The sequence below is a fragment of the Artibeus jamaicensis genome, unplaced genomic scaffold (assembly GCF_021234435.1).
Source record: "Artibeus jamaicensis isolate MK-2021 breed Jamaican fruit bat unplaced genomic scaffold, CSHL_Jam_final scaffold_847, whole genome shotgun sequence".
NCBI classification, from domain to species: domain Eukaryota; kingdom Metazoa; phylum Chordata; class Mammalia; order Chiroptera; family Phyllostomidae; genus Artibeus; species Artibeus jamaicensis.
In genome coordinates, this window is record NW_026522057.1 from 12292215 (window position 1) to 12307270 (window position 15056).

At 39.1% G+C, this 15056-nt stretch overlaps 1 protein-coding gene across 13 annotated transcripts in view; it reads left to right on the forward strand.

Annotated features, from left to right (window-relative positions):
* The window catches only part of PUM1 (pumilio RNA binding family member 1), a 131827-nt gene that overhangs the window by 71900 nt on the left and 44871 nt on the right, over positions 1-15056 (forward strand). For 9 of the 13 annotated variants that reach the window (XM_053660591.1, XM_037149372.2, XM_037149374.2 and 6 more), the window contains 2 exons: positions 9548-9641; positions 11169-11285. In XM_053660591.1, coding sequence (XP_053516566.1) covers positions 9548-9641; positions 11169-11285 — 211 coding nt within the window. The remainder of the gene's footprint in view (positions 1-9547; positions 9642-11168; positions 11286-15056) is intronic. The other 4 variants (XM_037149370.2, XM_037149371.2, XM_037149376.2 and 1 more) reach the window with 2 other exon arrangements.

A 15056-nucleotide genomic window follows, 5' to 3' on the forward strand; every position in this document is an offset into this window, starting at 1 on the left:
TGCTTTTCTGAGTAGATTGCTTTACACGGTCTTGTACTAGGCACCCTAATAGCATGTATGGGAACCATTGGCTAAAAATTTCTGAGTACCTTCAAGACCTTTTAACCTCTTATAGGCCACTACATAAAAGCCAGTAGTGTTAAGAAGGAAGGATTGCTTTTCTATTGTAAATTGATGTTTGCTCTTACAGTTTATCCCTCTAGTCTTTCTTACCCTTTTGCTTTTCATTACATTTTATTCCCCTTCCCATTTCTACTAATTTACATCGTTCTCATTCTTCAAGGTCCAGTGCTGTTACCTTTCTTGGTCTCCAAATCAATAAATTGTCATGTCTGTTTCCTTTGAACTCTGTAGTGCTTTGTATTTTGCTTTAAGAAAAAAAATGTCACCATGTTTTGCCTTGTGTTTTGATTACTTGTCTAATAGCCCTTCCTAGATTGTAAGCTCCCTGAAAGTAAGGCTTGAGTCTTGTCCTCTCTGTGTCCTCTGCTTTGCTGTAGAAACCGAGTTTTCAGGGAACTTTTCCTCTCTTCTGATATCTCAGAACTGCCCCCTCATGATTCATAAGCTTCCCAGAACTGAAATTTGAAGTTAGTCTTGTAAGAGGCCTGGAGGCTGCTTTTGAGGCCCAGCATATATTCTGATACATGAGTCCTTGAGACCACTGGCTTGTGCCTCAGATACAGATAACTAGCCTGTATAATATCCAGGAAATCTACCTCTTGGATGTTACCTCTCTATTGCTATGTGATCAGAAACCATGGTTCTCTCATCAGAAAAATGAACATAATTCTTTTGATACCAAAATTTGTGGGTGACTTCATGGAAATCCCAGATCTTTGGACTGCAGATTATAAACTTCTGTTCACATTTTTTGTTCTCACTTCTAGCCAAGTCTATCTTTAATGAGTGGAATGGGCTCCCCTCATCCCACAGCTCTCAGTTCAGTTACTTTGACCCATTTGGTCACTTAAATACTGCAAGGAAATACTTAATGACGAGTAATAAGACATTTATGCCCATGTCCTAGGAACCTTAGACAAGGGAGAACATATTCCATTCTCTGGGAAAGGAAGGTGACTTAAGAAACGAAGGTGACTTAAGAAAGAGGTGACTGTGGAGCTGTGCCTTGCAAAACCTGTTTATATCAGAAAAAGAATAAAAATTCAGGTGGAGGAAATGTTAAAACCAAAGGCTTCAAATTAAAAATTAACAGGTACGTGTTTAGTAGATATTTAGAGCAGTCACCCTATGTGGTAGTTGAGGCCGAAAAAAAGCGAGGTTGTATAGATGGTGTTGCGTGCCTTACCGGCTTTGCTCTGCTGCTTTATAGGCTATGATAGGACAGTTTAAAGAAGCAACGACTTAATTATTGTGGTTTAGTTCTTTTGTGCTGAGTGTTAGTTTACTAGCAGTTTTAGACATTCTTTTGCCCATATGAATCAGTTAACTGTTGAGTGTTGTGTCCTTCCAGGAACCTTAGGTTTTGCCCATAGTGAACAGAGCTAATGTTCATCATAAGGCTACCTACTGTACATGAAACAGTTGAGGGATTAAGTGCTAAATGGGTGGATCGGGAGTGTGTCAGACCAGGGGAGGGCTTGATGAGGACCTAGGTTGCATAGATGTAACTTGAAAGACAGGTGGAGTGTATATTGCTGCAGTTAAGAGAGCAGATGTATGGAGATGGAAATGACCGTGGCATGGTTATGAGCTGACAAGAGTGGAAGGGGTTGGGTTGGCCAAAGATTTTGTTTAGTTTTTTCTCTACAGTGGCTCTAGTAGTGCTTAGTTGTCTTAAATGTCATTCAAAACAATTTTGTTAGATTGTATTATGACAGCTGTTATATCAGTGTGCATTTTTTAAAAAGCATCAAAATTGGTGAATTTTTGTGCAGCCATTTTAATATTGAAAATGGAAGAGGATACACCACAATTTTGGCATATTATACTTTATTATTTCAAGGAAGGTAAACACTCACTGAAACACACACAAAAATTTGTGCAGTGTATGGAGAAGATGCTGTGACCGACTGAATGTGTCACAAATAGTTTGCAAAGTTTCTTGGTACTATTGACATTCTGGCCAAATAATTCTTTGCTCTGGGGCTGTATTATGCACTGGGAGATGTTTAGCAGCAGCCCTGGCCTCTACCCACTAGAAGCCAATAACGGGAGATGGCCGACATACTCAAAATATCCAAATCAATAAATTTAGGGGTGAAAAGGAAAACCGTGTCTTTTATTTTGTGGAAACCACTGAACAGACTGGTATAGTGAAGTGCATGCATGGGCTTTAAGTCAGAGCTGGTTCAAACCCCCAACTCTGCATTTAAACTGTATGATCTCAAACAAGACAGCTCTCTGGGCCCCAAATTCCTAACCTGTAAAATCATCACTCAGCAACTTACAAAACAAAAGCACTCAGCATAAGATCTGGCAAATAGTTTAATAAGGGTTCAGTAAATATTAATGTTAGTTAGCAAAGATCATTCTTTTACAGAAAAAACGAAACAGACTTTCTGGCCAACACAACCTGTGTGGAAGGGGAAAAGGAGACAGGTGTCTGGTCACAGAGTCTGGGTCACAGAGGCCTTCCGAGCCAGGCCTGCGTCCCAGACAGTGTTAATGATTGTGAGCATTGGACCAGACACCTAGTGTGACACATCTTTCTGTACGTTCTGTCCTTTCACTGCAGCTTTCTTAATGGGTATCTAAACCTATTTGTTTTTAGTTTTGAGTTATTTGCTACAGTTTGAATGATAGCTTTATTTGTGATTTCTTTTAGGGGATCTGTCTTATTTACTTTAAATCAGTGTTTTGATTTGGTGGGATAAGTTGGTTTCAAAACTGTCATATCAGCTTATATTGATATATAACAGAACAGCCTCAAAATACTGAAAAGGTGATTTTCATGTAGTTCATGACAAACTTAATGGTACTTGTCTAGTCACCGTTAATCTTAAAGTTGTCTATGTTTATTTAGAATAGGGATTTTCTTTTTTTTTTGGTGCTATGAACCCCTTGGCAGTTAAGTGAGAACTGTGGACTGAATTCTCAGAATAATGTTTTAAAATGTACAGTGTAAGTAGGGCTACAGAGGAAGTCTTTAACAACAAATTTAAAGATCATATGATGCATGGACATGAGTTAGGTGGACTTGCTATCTTTAGGAGCATAAACAGGATTTTCAGGTGTCTTAACAGTTGCAAGCAACATGAAAGCGTGATTTCTTTATCACAGATAACAAAGTGGTTTGTTGCTTATAATCATAATTGAAGAGCACACTACATTTTGTTAAAATAAAGATAATTTTACCTACCCCAGTACCAAGATCTGGGGATAAAAGCCCTAATTCAGGGTGGTTTGAAATGATCATTTAAATTTCTGGAACAGCCTCCCTTTTTACCCACATTTCTTCCCATATTTTTTTCTCCTCAATCCTGGAAAACATAGTGAACAGTTTGTAGTGTTTGGCACCATTTTGTGGTATGACGCTTGAGCAATGTGCTTTTTACTTTATTATTTTTTTAAAGTGTTTATTGGCCCTGGCTGGTGTGGCTCAGTGGATTGAGCGCGGGCCTGTGAAGCAAGGGGTCGCTGGTTTGGTTCCCAGTCGGGGCACATGGCTGGGTTGCAGGCCAGTTCCCAGCAGGGGATGCATGAGAGGCGGCCACACATTGATGTTTCTCTTCCACTCTTTCTCCTTCCCTTCCCCTCTCTCTAAAAATAAATAAATAAAATATTTTAAAAAAAAGTGTTTATTGATGAGAGAGGGGAGAGAGACACATTACTTTTTTGTTCCACTTATGTATGCTTTCATTGGTTGACTCTTGTATGTGTTCTGACTAGGGGGTCGAACCTCCAACCTTGGCGTAACAGGATGACACTCTAACCAACTGAACTACCTGGCCAGGGCCCCCCCCTTTTTAACGTTGATAAAGGGCTATATACCTATTATATTTCCATAAATATATTTTCAAACATTATTACTAGGTTTCATTAAACTACAATCCTGGAAAGGAGAAACCAAAGCCAGGATTATGTCATTATAGAGTAATCATATTAATTGTTAATATTTCTTATTTAGAATTCAGTTAATCTGAAAATAGCCTAATATAGCATGTTTTACAAAATTGCATACTAATGCACTAAAACTCTTACCTGTTAAGCATGAATTTTAACAGAGAAAAACACTCCGAAAGTCATAATTGAAATATACTGTATTTATTTCTTCACAACCATGGTTAGAGGGGAGAGGGAATTAGCATGCATTGCTTTTAGAAGTGTGGTAGTGGTTAAATAGCATTCTTATGAGGCCAATTGTGTGCATAATTTTAACATAGAAATTTAATATTCTTGGCTTGCTTTTCAATTTACAAGTGAGAGAATTACTCTGTTAGTGTTGTGTATAATCGCTGTTAAAATGCTCATGTTAGCTGGTAGTTTGGTTGATTGAAGCTTATCTTTATTGTTGACTTTGTCGAAATTTTATATGATTTTTTTTTTCAAGAGATATACTAATTTACTTGGAAGAAGGATATGGGTTCCTCCCCCCTTATTTAGATATCGTTTATTATGGAATGTAAAGAAGTTTCTTTTTTAAAAAATTCAGCAGTACGGTTTGTATGTACCTGTTCAACCAGAAATAATTGTAATCACTAGTTGATTATTTAACCTGGTTAAATGTTAAACAGTTCAAATAACCTGGTCAAAAGTGGGTTTTGACCCAGAAGCTTTTAAAGCAAACTTCTACAAATTTCATGTTCTGAGGACAGGCTCCAATATATACTTTTATTAAAAACTTATGGTCCCACCATTGATGTAATACTGTATTTTGTCATGTATAATGTGCACCTTTTTGCCCAAATTTTTGAGGGAAAAATGAGATACGCATTATATATATGGGTAGTACCTGAATTGCCTTGTCTCTGTTTTTGTGTTTTGTAATTGTTACATAAAATTTCTTGTAACATAACATGTTCAGAAATAAATGCTGAAACTCCTTTATAACACAAAAAACAAGTATCTAAAATAAATAAACAAATAATTGAATTAAAACAAAAGATGTTTTTCTGAAAGTTTGGGCCAAAAACGTGGGTGCACACTATACGTGGGAGTGTATTATGCACAGTAAAATACGGTACTTTTGGTGTTTCAAAGGGCTGTTGTTTATGAATCCTGACAACAGCTCCATGAAATAGGGCAGGTATTTTATTTTTACAGGTAAGAAAATTAAGACATCATGAAGCTGAAAGACTTAGGTCATATACTGTAAGTTATGCAAAGATATGTTTTGGTTTCCAGCTTCAGGCTGTTTCTTTGGGCCTGGTACTAGAAACACAAAGCCTTTGATATGTGGAGTCCTCTCATCTTCAAATTCAGCTGCATTCATAGTTGTTTTTTTTCTGCATGGAGATACTGTAAAACAGTACTTAACAATAACAACAACAACAAATGGTTTTCCCTCCATGTTATTTTTGTGACCTGCGGAGAACAATTGGCGCTCATGACCTCAGTGAGATTTTTGACTTTGACATTGATTCTGAAGAGTCTTACCCTCTGTTTCTCCCATTCCTGGGCTTTCTTGTTGAGGGAGAAGCTGTAAGAGGTAATCACAGAAGCATTATGTCTGTGTGGGGGTGCTCATCACACACAAAAGACTATTGTATGCTCTTCACATGCATTAACATTAATACAACAACTATATGAGTTATTCATATCTTTATTGTCTCTATTAGAGGAGGAGAGCAAGGCTCAGAGAGATTAGCTTGCACAAAGTCACACAGAAAGTTACTGGTGGAGCTGAGGTACGAATCTAGGCTTTCTGGCCCCAGACTCTGCTCTTATGCCTTATCCACTCTGGATATAGCCTTAAACTGGTGAAAAAGCCAGGGCTGGCAGTGTGTATTATTGAGGGCAGGTGGCCTAGGAAGACAGTCTTTCACATTTGCCAACTCCATATGTAAATACTATTCCATATTCTGAAAACTCAACAATTACTGATAACAACAGTAATAGTAATAGCTATATTTTATACGATGCCAGCTATATGTCAGTCACTGTGTTGTGTGTTTTTGAGTGCTCAAATTTTTTTTTTCTGAAATAAAACTCCCACAAAGGTCTCTTGTAAGGTCATACAGTGGTAGAGAAGGGAGTCAAACCAGCTTGTTTGTGTAGTTCCAAACTCTTGAAATAGCTGATGTGTTTTCCTCTGCATTTAGTCTCTTGAACAACATATGAATTCTACCCAAATAAATTATAATCAATAATGGCACATTTATCATTATACCAGCCTTAAAATAAACATTTTCTCCAAGTCTCATGGTACTGTGTTTCTCAATTACGATTAGCATGCTTTGTGAGAATCATGAAAGTGTTTACAGAGTTCTGTGCTTTGCCCAGCAGATGGCATTTGTGTGAGTTTTTCAGGAATCTTTGGAATCCATCACTTGCCAGTGACCTAATTTTGTTTTGATTACCTTGTATTTCCAGTTAATATTAGATAATTTACATAAAGAGAACATCAGAATTACTGTAATCTGTAATCAGATCCTCCTGCTGTAGATGCGTAATTTACTTTTGTTAATTGTTTACTGTGAAATACACTAAAAAAATAATTTCTTCTCTGGTCAATGTAATCATGAGATGGATTAACTCGCAGATACAGGATATATGGGAATTCTTGCAGGACCTGTGTTTTTTAAGTGAAAAGTAATGCTTCCTTACTCTCAAAGTATGGTAACATGGTGGTTAGAACCACTGATTCATGTTATGTGGAATTAATACTTTTTGTATTTTTCATACACTGTATGTGTATTAACAGATACAGTGTGTGTATATATGAGTTACATGTAATGTTAAAAACATATGAATCAAGAAGTCATATGAAATGTCATTGGGGTATGGTTTTTGGTTATACTAAATCAAGAAAACTGCCCCAGCAGGGTAGTTCAGTGGATCGAGTGCCAGCCTGCAAATCAAAAGGTTGCTGGTTCTATTCCCAGTTAAGGCACATGCCTGGGTTGTGGGGCCAGGTCCCCAGTAAAGGGGTGCATGAGAGGCAACCACACATTGATATTTCTCACACACTCTTTCTTCCTCCTCTCCCCGCTGTCTAAAAAATAAATAAAACCTTCTTTAAAAAAGAGATTCTCAAGATATATATTCTGTATGGACCATCTCTATTTCCCCTTGTCACAGTGTCTAGCTAATATGTGGTCAAAAAAATGTTTGCTGAATGAATTATTTTGTTTACAGCAGAGTGCAGGAAAGAGGTTAGCCATGAACAGTGTCTCAGATGGTAAATATTTCCAAATGTTTTAGGCTAGGAAAATTCCAGAGTCCCACTGAATAGACAGTAGATATTTAGTGGAACTATGAGGTATTTTTATAACCTTCAAAAAATTAAAAAATCAACTTCCCACAGTTTTACCTGCTTTCTGCCTCCTGGCTGCCCCTCTTGGGTAGACCACTTCCTGTTGGTGAGAGTTCTGTGAGACTGCCCTTTAGATAAAACAGAAATATGAAACCAACCTGGCAAAAACCCAAGATCACAGTGACCACACGGCACTAACTGGCTCCATTCCTGGGAGCAAACAATTGTTTTAATATGTTTATTTATATACTCCAGTATTTCTTCTGAAGACTCAGTATTTAATCAATGTCTGTAAAGTACGGTCATCTTTTTATCAGCATCATAAAGGAAATATTTCTTCTTTAACCTTTTAAAAACAGCCGAAGTATTTTTGAAATCTCTACATGGTCATTAGTATTACTACATTTCTAGATTCTCACTAGAGGATATGCTCATAGATTTTTAAGGGGGTGGGGAGAAAGAGACACTAATGTGAGAGGAAAACATCGATCAGCTGTCATGATAGTATATGTCCCAACTGGGGATCGAACCTGTAACCTTTTTTTCTTTTTAGATGCTGCCTCATTGCTTTACTTTTAGAAGCCATTAAAAAAAAAAAAAGATTTTTAGGGAGAAGGGAGGGAGAAAGAAAAGGAGAGAAACAGTGATCTATTGCCTCTTGCATGCACCCCACCTGGGGACCAGGCCTGCAACCCAGGCATGCGCCCTGACCCGCAGTTGAACTGTCGGCCTCATGTTTTGCAGGATGACACCCAACCAAATGAGCCACAAAACTGTCAGGACTAACCTGCAGCCTTTTGGTGTACAGGGTGACTCTCCCACCAACTGAGCACCTGGCCATGGCTCTATATGGTTATTTTTGACATTCATATTGTAAAAGCAAAGACCAACTTTTACTCTGGGATTTAGAAAGATAAATATAGAGAAAGAGAGGTAAGAGGGGAAGTTGGTGAGTATGTTCAAAAATTCACCTTCGTTTTTATTTTAAATCAGGCTACTCATATATTTGAGGCATAGAAGATAGTCAAAGCATAGGATCAGGTCTTTCCATTGAAAGTTAAGTTGGTGGAATGTCATTATCTCCTAATGTCTGAAATAATCAGGTCTCTTTACGAGAACATCTACAATTCATGCTCCATGGGGTCTCTTATATATCATCCAGTGATCTGTGCTGAGCTGTTGAAGAGCACTTTATAAAAAGCAGGTAGATCAAATGTGCTTTCTAGGGAGGGCCCTTCAGTAAGTGCTCTCACTCTGATCCCAGCAAACAAAGATGTCTTCAGAACGGCTGCACAAGGAGGCTTGTCAGGCCACTCGAATCAGGTCTCCAGCACCCCCCTTACTTTGTGCCAGTACTATTCATGCCGAAGTGTGTGAATATTTGATTTATTGTTATATCCCTAGTTCCTTGCACAGTGCCTAGTAGGTTGTTTCATAAATATTTTTGAAATGAATGAGTAAATGATTGACTTTGTATTAAGACTCTTCGAATTCCTTTCCTTTTTGTGGGAACTAAGAAGTGTGCTAGGTCGCAGGTCATAATCCAGGTTTTGTTAGTAGTAGCTGTTCCTATGTATAAAGAATAGGTATCCTGGAAATTCAGGAGCCCCCAAAAGTGGGGCAGTTGTCCAGTTTACTTATTATGATAAGCCATTAGTTGAAGAAGGTATCCAGTATCAGTTCCCTGGGGAAGAGGCAGCCAGAGGACAAAATAAATACTTTTCATTTTGTTTTCCAAAATATGAGTAGGTGAGGCTTAACTCAGAGTTTGTGTGGGGGTCTGAAAAGAACTGGAGGGAGACAGCAGCACTCTGGGCAGCGTGGGAGTCAGGTCGCAGTGCCCCTGTCTCATTTTGGCGTGCCTGGCTTGGGTGGCTCCGCAGACCTGTAGAACAAGCAGTAGGGCACTTGGATGCATGCGTGTGGTTCAGGGACATACGATCTGTAATGTCATCAGCATGTGGGGACTGGACACATCAAATTGAGGTGCAGAAGGAGGAAACAGAAGTACGAAATATCGGGATACCATGTAAAAGGAGGAGAGCGTGAGAACATTTTTGTTTAAAGTATCATGCCTTACTGGGGCTTACAGGAATTTTTATTTAGAGAGATTTTTAAATGATTCATGAAATACTTCTCTAACATCACCTTATCTTTTTCTGACTTCAGCTGTTCCAAAGACCTAATGCGCTTGCTGTCCAGCAGTTGACAGCTGCCCAGCAGCAGCAGTACGCGCTAGCAGCTGCCCATCAGCCTCACATCGGTAAGTCCTCAGGCCTGCCACTCCTCCTTTTTCAGTGTGGCCTCCATTTTAGGGTCCTGGGTTTCAGACAAATCCCTCTGAGTGAATGGCTCAGTCCTCTCGTCCAGTTGTCTCTGGCTGCATTCTTTATTTTTGGCATACCTTCCAGACCTGAACTGATGGGATTTCTTAATATCTAGCTATTACTGCTCTTTCAGGATTTAAAGGGTTTACTGTTGTGGTGACTAGCATCAACTCTGTTGGTAAGATTAGATGAAATCTATTCAATAACAATAGTTTTGTCCATATTGGGGCTGTATAGACTGTGAATAGTATCAACCTCTCTTATTAAGCAGGTGGTACTTACAAATCCATTTTCCTAGGGGCATTTATTTTAAAAGCATTCCATATAATTACTTGTTTTTAAAGTAGCTTTGCCCTTTTTCTGTAGCAATAGATTTGCCTCCCATGCATATTTTTGTCTAACTGCCTAGATCAGGGGCATCAAACTCATTTTCACGGGGGCCCACATCATCTTCACACCTTCAAAGGAGAGAATATAGTTTCAGCTCTTTAACAATTAAGGAGTAGCCCTGGCTGGTGTAGCTCAATGGATTGAGCACAGGCCTGTGAATCAGGCAATCGCCGTTTGGTTCCCAGTTCGGTTCCCAGTCAGGGCGCATGCCTGGGTTGCAGGCCATTTCCCAGCAGGGGACGCATGAAAGTCACGAGAGGTTTCTCTCCCTTTCTCCTTCCCTTCCCCTCTAAAAATAAGTAAATAAAATCTTTAAAAAAAGAAACAGTTAAGGAGTAGTTACATTTATACAGTCCTAAAATTATTTCGGCCCTTTGAAGGCAACCTAGGCTGACGTGGCCCCTGGGGAAAATGAGTTTGACACCCCTGGCCTAGATGATCCCCACTCACGGCCTGTTCAAGGTCTCTGAAACTAAGTGCTGTATTACCAGGAGGAGTAGAAGTTTTGTTTTGTTTCGTTTTGTTTTTCTAATGTGTTAAAATGCCGTGATTGACTAGAAAGGAGATTGCCCATCATGGATGGAGGTGTGCTGTGGGGGAAAGACTGGCTCCCAGCCCAGGCGTGGGAAGGCCAGGCATAGGGGCCTTTGTCTGGATTTGGGGTTTTACAGTTGCAGGTAGCTTTCTTTATAAACACTCACACGTTTTCTTTCAGAAAAACTGTTTGGAAAATTGTTATAAATGGAAATAAGTCCTTCCCTTCATCCTACTATAGTTATAGTGTCTTTTTAATTCCTTGTTTTAGCTTGTTAGAATTTTAATTCTCTTTTACAAATTGTGCTGAATTTAAAACTGCAAGCAGTTTTTATTGTAATTTGTTATCAAAGGTAAAAAATAGAAGATTAATGTCATCATAATTTTAGTATATAGATTATTTATTTAAAAATTTTTTTTCTTTAGTTTCGACCTATCCTGTTTTCTTTTTTTCCTCACTTACAGCCTGGAATGAATAGTCAAACTAAGTAGGTATTTGGTAGGGCTGCAGTTTTAGTCAAGTTTGTTTTTACTGACAGGTATGTTTTCAGCAGGTTTAGCTCCTGCGGCATTTGTCCCCAATCCATACATCATCAGTGCTGCTCCCCCAGGGACGGACCCCTACACAGCTGGATTGGCTGCAGCAGCGACGCTGGGTGAGACATTCTGCCGCATGCTGGTTTTTTCTCCCCTGCTCAGTGTTGTGTGTATGGGGCCTGGTGCTCTTTCACAAATCTGTGTCTCCATTGGGGATTTTTCTTGATTTCCGGTGCCATCTACCTGCCAGCTGGGTAGCTCTGCTCAGCTGTAATTTTTAGACTTGAAAATGCCTAAAGGCAAACTAAAGGCAAACAAACAGCCACTTCCTGTACAGGTGTTTTTGGTCCATGAAGCCGCCACCACCAGTTGCTCATACAAATTTTGGGAATTTCTCCACTTGCTTATGTCTTTCTACTATCTCTAGTCTATAAAAGTTCAGGTCCTTATATGCTTTACCCAGACCTTTGCAGTTGTTCTCCTCCATATTCCAAATTTTCTTATGTCTTCTCCCTCCTCTGCCTCCAAAAATTGTTCACAGAAACTGTCTGAAGCACAAACCTTATCCCTTTTGCTCTTCTGCTTAAACCCTTCATTGCTTTCTGTCTTATGTACCCTAATGTTGCATACAGTGGTTATCAAATATGGCTGACCATTGTAACCTACTTGGGTGGTGGTGGTGGTTGGTTCTTTGGAATCTGTATTGTTAATGAGGTGCCATGACATTCTGAGGATTAGCAAGGATTGGGGCCCATTATGTATAGAGATCTCTCCATGGCCAGTACGTTGATGTCTTGACACGTGCACCACTTTGTCCTCACCAAGTCAGGCTAGTATTAGCTCACATCATACATTCTAGCAGTGCTACACTGATTTTAGCTTATTGTAAATACCACGATGCGTTAGGTCTCTGTGTCTTTGGACACTGGTTTCCTGAGTAAACTTTTCCTATTCTGTACCTGGAAGCTCCTTAGCTGGCATTGCCACCTCTGAAAAGCCTTCCACTGCTAACCCTTTCCTATTTTTTTCTCTCTTACTTACTATAGTTTTGCATATATTTGCTTATGGGTGTATACATGGGAGTCTGCCCCCCCCCCCCCCCCCCAAGCACATAACTCTTTCAAAGGCAGGCACTTCGGTTATTTTACTTGGGCACAGTTGTCGCTGTCATAGAAGAGTCATAAATGTATATATGGTAGATTGGATTCAGCATGTGGACAAACGAAATGTCTTCCAAAGTATTCTTTGGGAACATATCCAAGTCATATTATTAATCATGACTAAATATTATTTTAAAATTTTACTTATTGTAGAGTATGTGATTTGCCATTATGAACTCAAATGCAATACAGAAATTCACATTATTTTATTTAGAGTTGTTCACGTATTAGCATGGGATGTAGTGGAAATATGTAGTGTAGTTAGTTCCCCTGCTCACTCTCGGCCTTTGTGGGAGAAGTAGAAAGCTATTCCTAGAGAATGATCAACTACCATTGCAAACTACCATTAATATTTACTGAACCCTTATTAACTATTTGCCAGACCTTATGCTGAGTGCTTTTTTTTTCGTGTGTTGCTACATAATAATTCTAGGTTAGGAATGGGGCTCAGAGAGCTGTCTTGTTTGAGATCACATAATTTAAATGTAGAGTTGGGAGTTTGAACCAGCTCTGACTCAAAGCTCAAGCATGCCCTTCACTATACTATTGGATTGGCCAAAAAAGTCTGTTGAGTGTGTTCCGTAAAATAAAAGACACAGTTTTCATTTTCACCCGTAACTTTATTGATTTGGATATTTTGAGTATGTCTGCTATCCCCCCCATTGATTTCTAGTTGATACAGGCCAGGGGTGCTGCTGAACATCTTCCAGTGTACAAGACAGCCTCACAGCCAAGAATTGCTTGGCCAGAATGTCAGTAGTACCAAGAAACTTCTCAAACTGCTTCTTTCATGTTCATTCAGTCACAGTACCTTCTCCATACACTGCACAAACCTGTTTTTGTGTTTCAGTTGTGTTTTTATCTTTCTGGAAATAACAAAGCATAATACTTCAAAAATGTGGCATATCTTCTTCATATTCAATATTAAAATGGCTGCACAGAAATTCACCAGTTTTGATGTGTTTTTTTTTAATGCACACTGATATGACAGCTTTCATAATACAACCTAACAAAATTGTTTCAAATGTTAAAGACAACTAAGCACTACTAGAGCCAAAGTCTAAACGAACTTTTTGCCCAACCTAAAATATATCTGTTATCTTAAATTATCTTTTCTATACTTTATTTCCTCTACTAACTTACTGTATGTTATTTGAAACAGAGAAATTGTCTAAGTTCTCCCTGACATGCTATTCTCAAGATCACAGTTTGGTGCCCTGACTGGTATAGCTCAGTGGATTGAGCATGGGCCTGTGAAGTGAAGGGTTACTGGTTCAATTCTTAGTCGGGGCACATGCCTGGGTTGCAGGCCAGTTTCCGGCAGGGGATACATGAGAGGCAAACATACATTGATATTTCTCTCCCTCTCTTTCTCCTTCCCTTACCCGCTCTCTAAAAAACAAATAAGTAAAATATTAAAAAAAAAAAAATCACAGTTTGGTGTTAAGAACTTTGCTTTTTGTGCTCATTAGCTGAACTAGACTGGGAATGACTTAAGTGCTTTCATACAGAGCTGGACTGTTAACTACCCAAACTGTGAAACTGCATATTCTTATGGAGTGTTAATCACGCAGGAGTTGAAACAGGCACCCTGATGAGTCAATCTCAAGTAATGATGTACCTGGGGTATTTTCCTAAACTCGGTCATGGGCCACAAGAGCAGGGAAAATAGGAGGAATGTCAGTTAAAGAAAACATAGGGGATGGTTTAAATGCTTGTGGTAACAACAGTCTGTGCTCAATAGCAGTTTGCTTTGTTGGCTTTTGTGGGGGCCTTGGGAATGTCGCAGGTTGCAGCCTAACCTTTCAAGGTAGATGTGGCAATACCCCAACACCTGTTACACCCATTTTGCATGTGAGGAAACTAAGGCACAGGTAGGGTCTTTGTAGTGTTTCTTCTTTCATTCTTTTCCTCAAGTGCCCAAAACCACTTTTCTTTATAAACCAGATGAGTTTGGGAGCCAGTTACACTCTTTATCTTGGAGGTATGGCTTTCAATAAAAATGTTTTAACCCATTTGTTTTTTATAATAATATAACTCAACTATAATGTAGCTTTTGTAGGCAGATGTGGTGTTTCACAGTGGGGCACCATTATAAACAGTGCTTCTTGTTCTTGGCTAAGCCCATCAGTACAGAAAATGCCGAATTAGAAATATCAGGGCAACATAATTTGACTTGCTTTTGTTTTAGAAGCTTAACATGAAACAGAAAAATGTACCAATTTATTATGCCTATTAATGAAGTATGTATTGCTATAGGGTCAACGTCAGAATAGCTATCTTTGGACCTCTATCATAAGGTGTGGTTGTTAATCAGGTTGTAAATATTTTAAACTCTGTTCTTTAAGAAAGTTCTAATTGGAGATGTGTTTCAGCAGGTTTGAGGAGCTGGCTTTGAGTCTTTGTCTTGGTCGGCAAATAGGCAGCCTTCGTATTTCTTGCTACCTGCTTCAGAAAATTCTGCAGTTTAGTCCTGGCTGGTGTGGCTCAGTGGATTGAGTGCTGGCCTGTGAACCAAAGGGTCGTTGGTTCCATTCCCAGTCTGGGACACATGGGTTGCCAGTCTGGGTTGCAGGCCAGGTCCTTAGTAGGCAGCATGTGAGGGGCAACCACACATTGATATTTCTCTTTCTCTCTTTCTCCCACCCTTCTCCTCTCTAAAAATAAATACTAAAAAAAGAGAAAATTCAGTGGTTTAGATTTTTCCCACATCCAGGTTGTTGTCTGCAG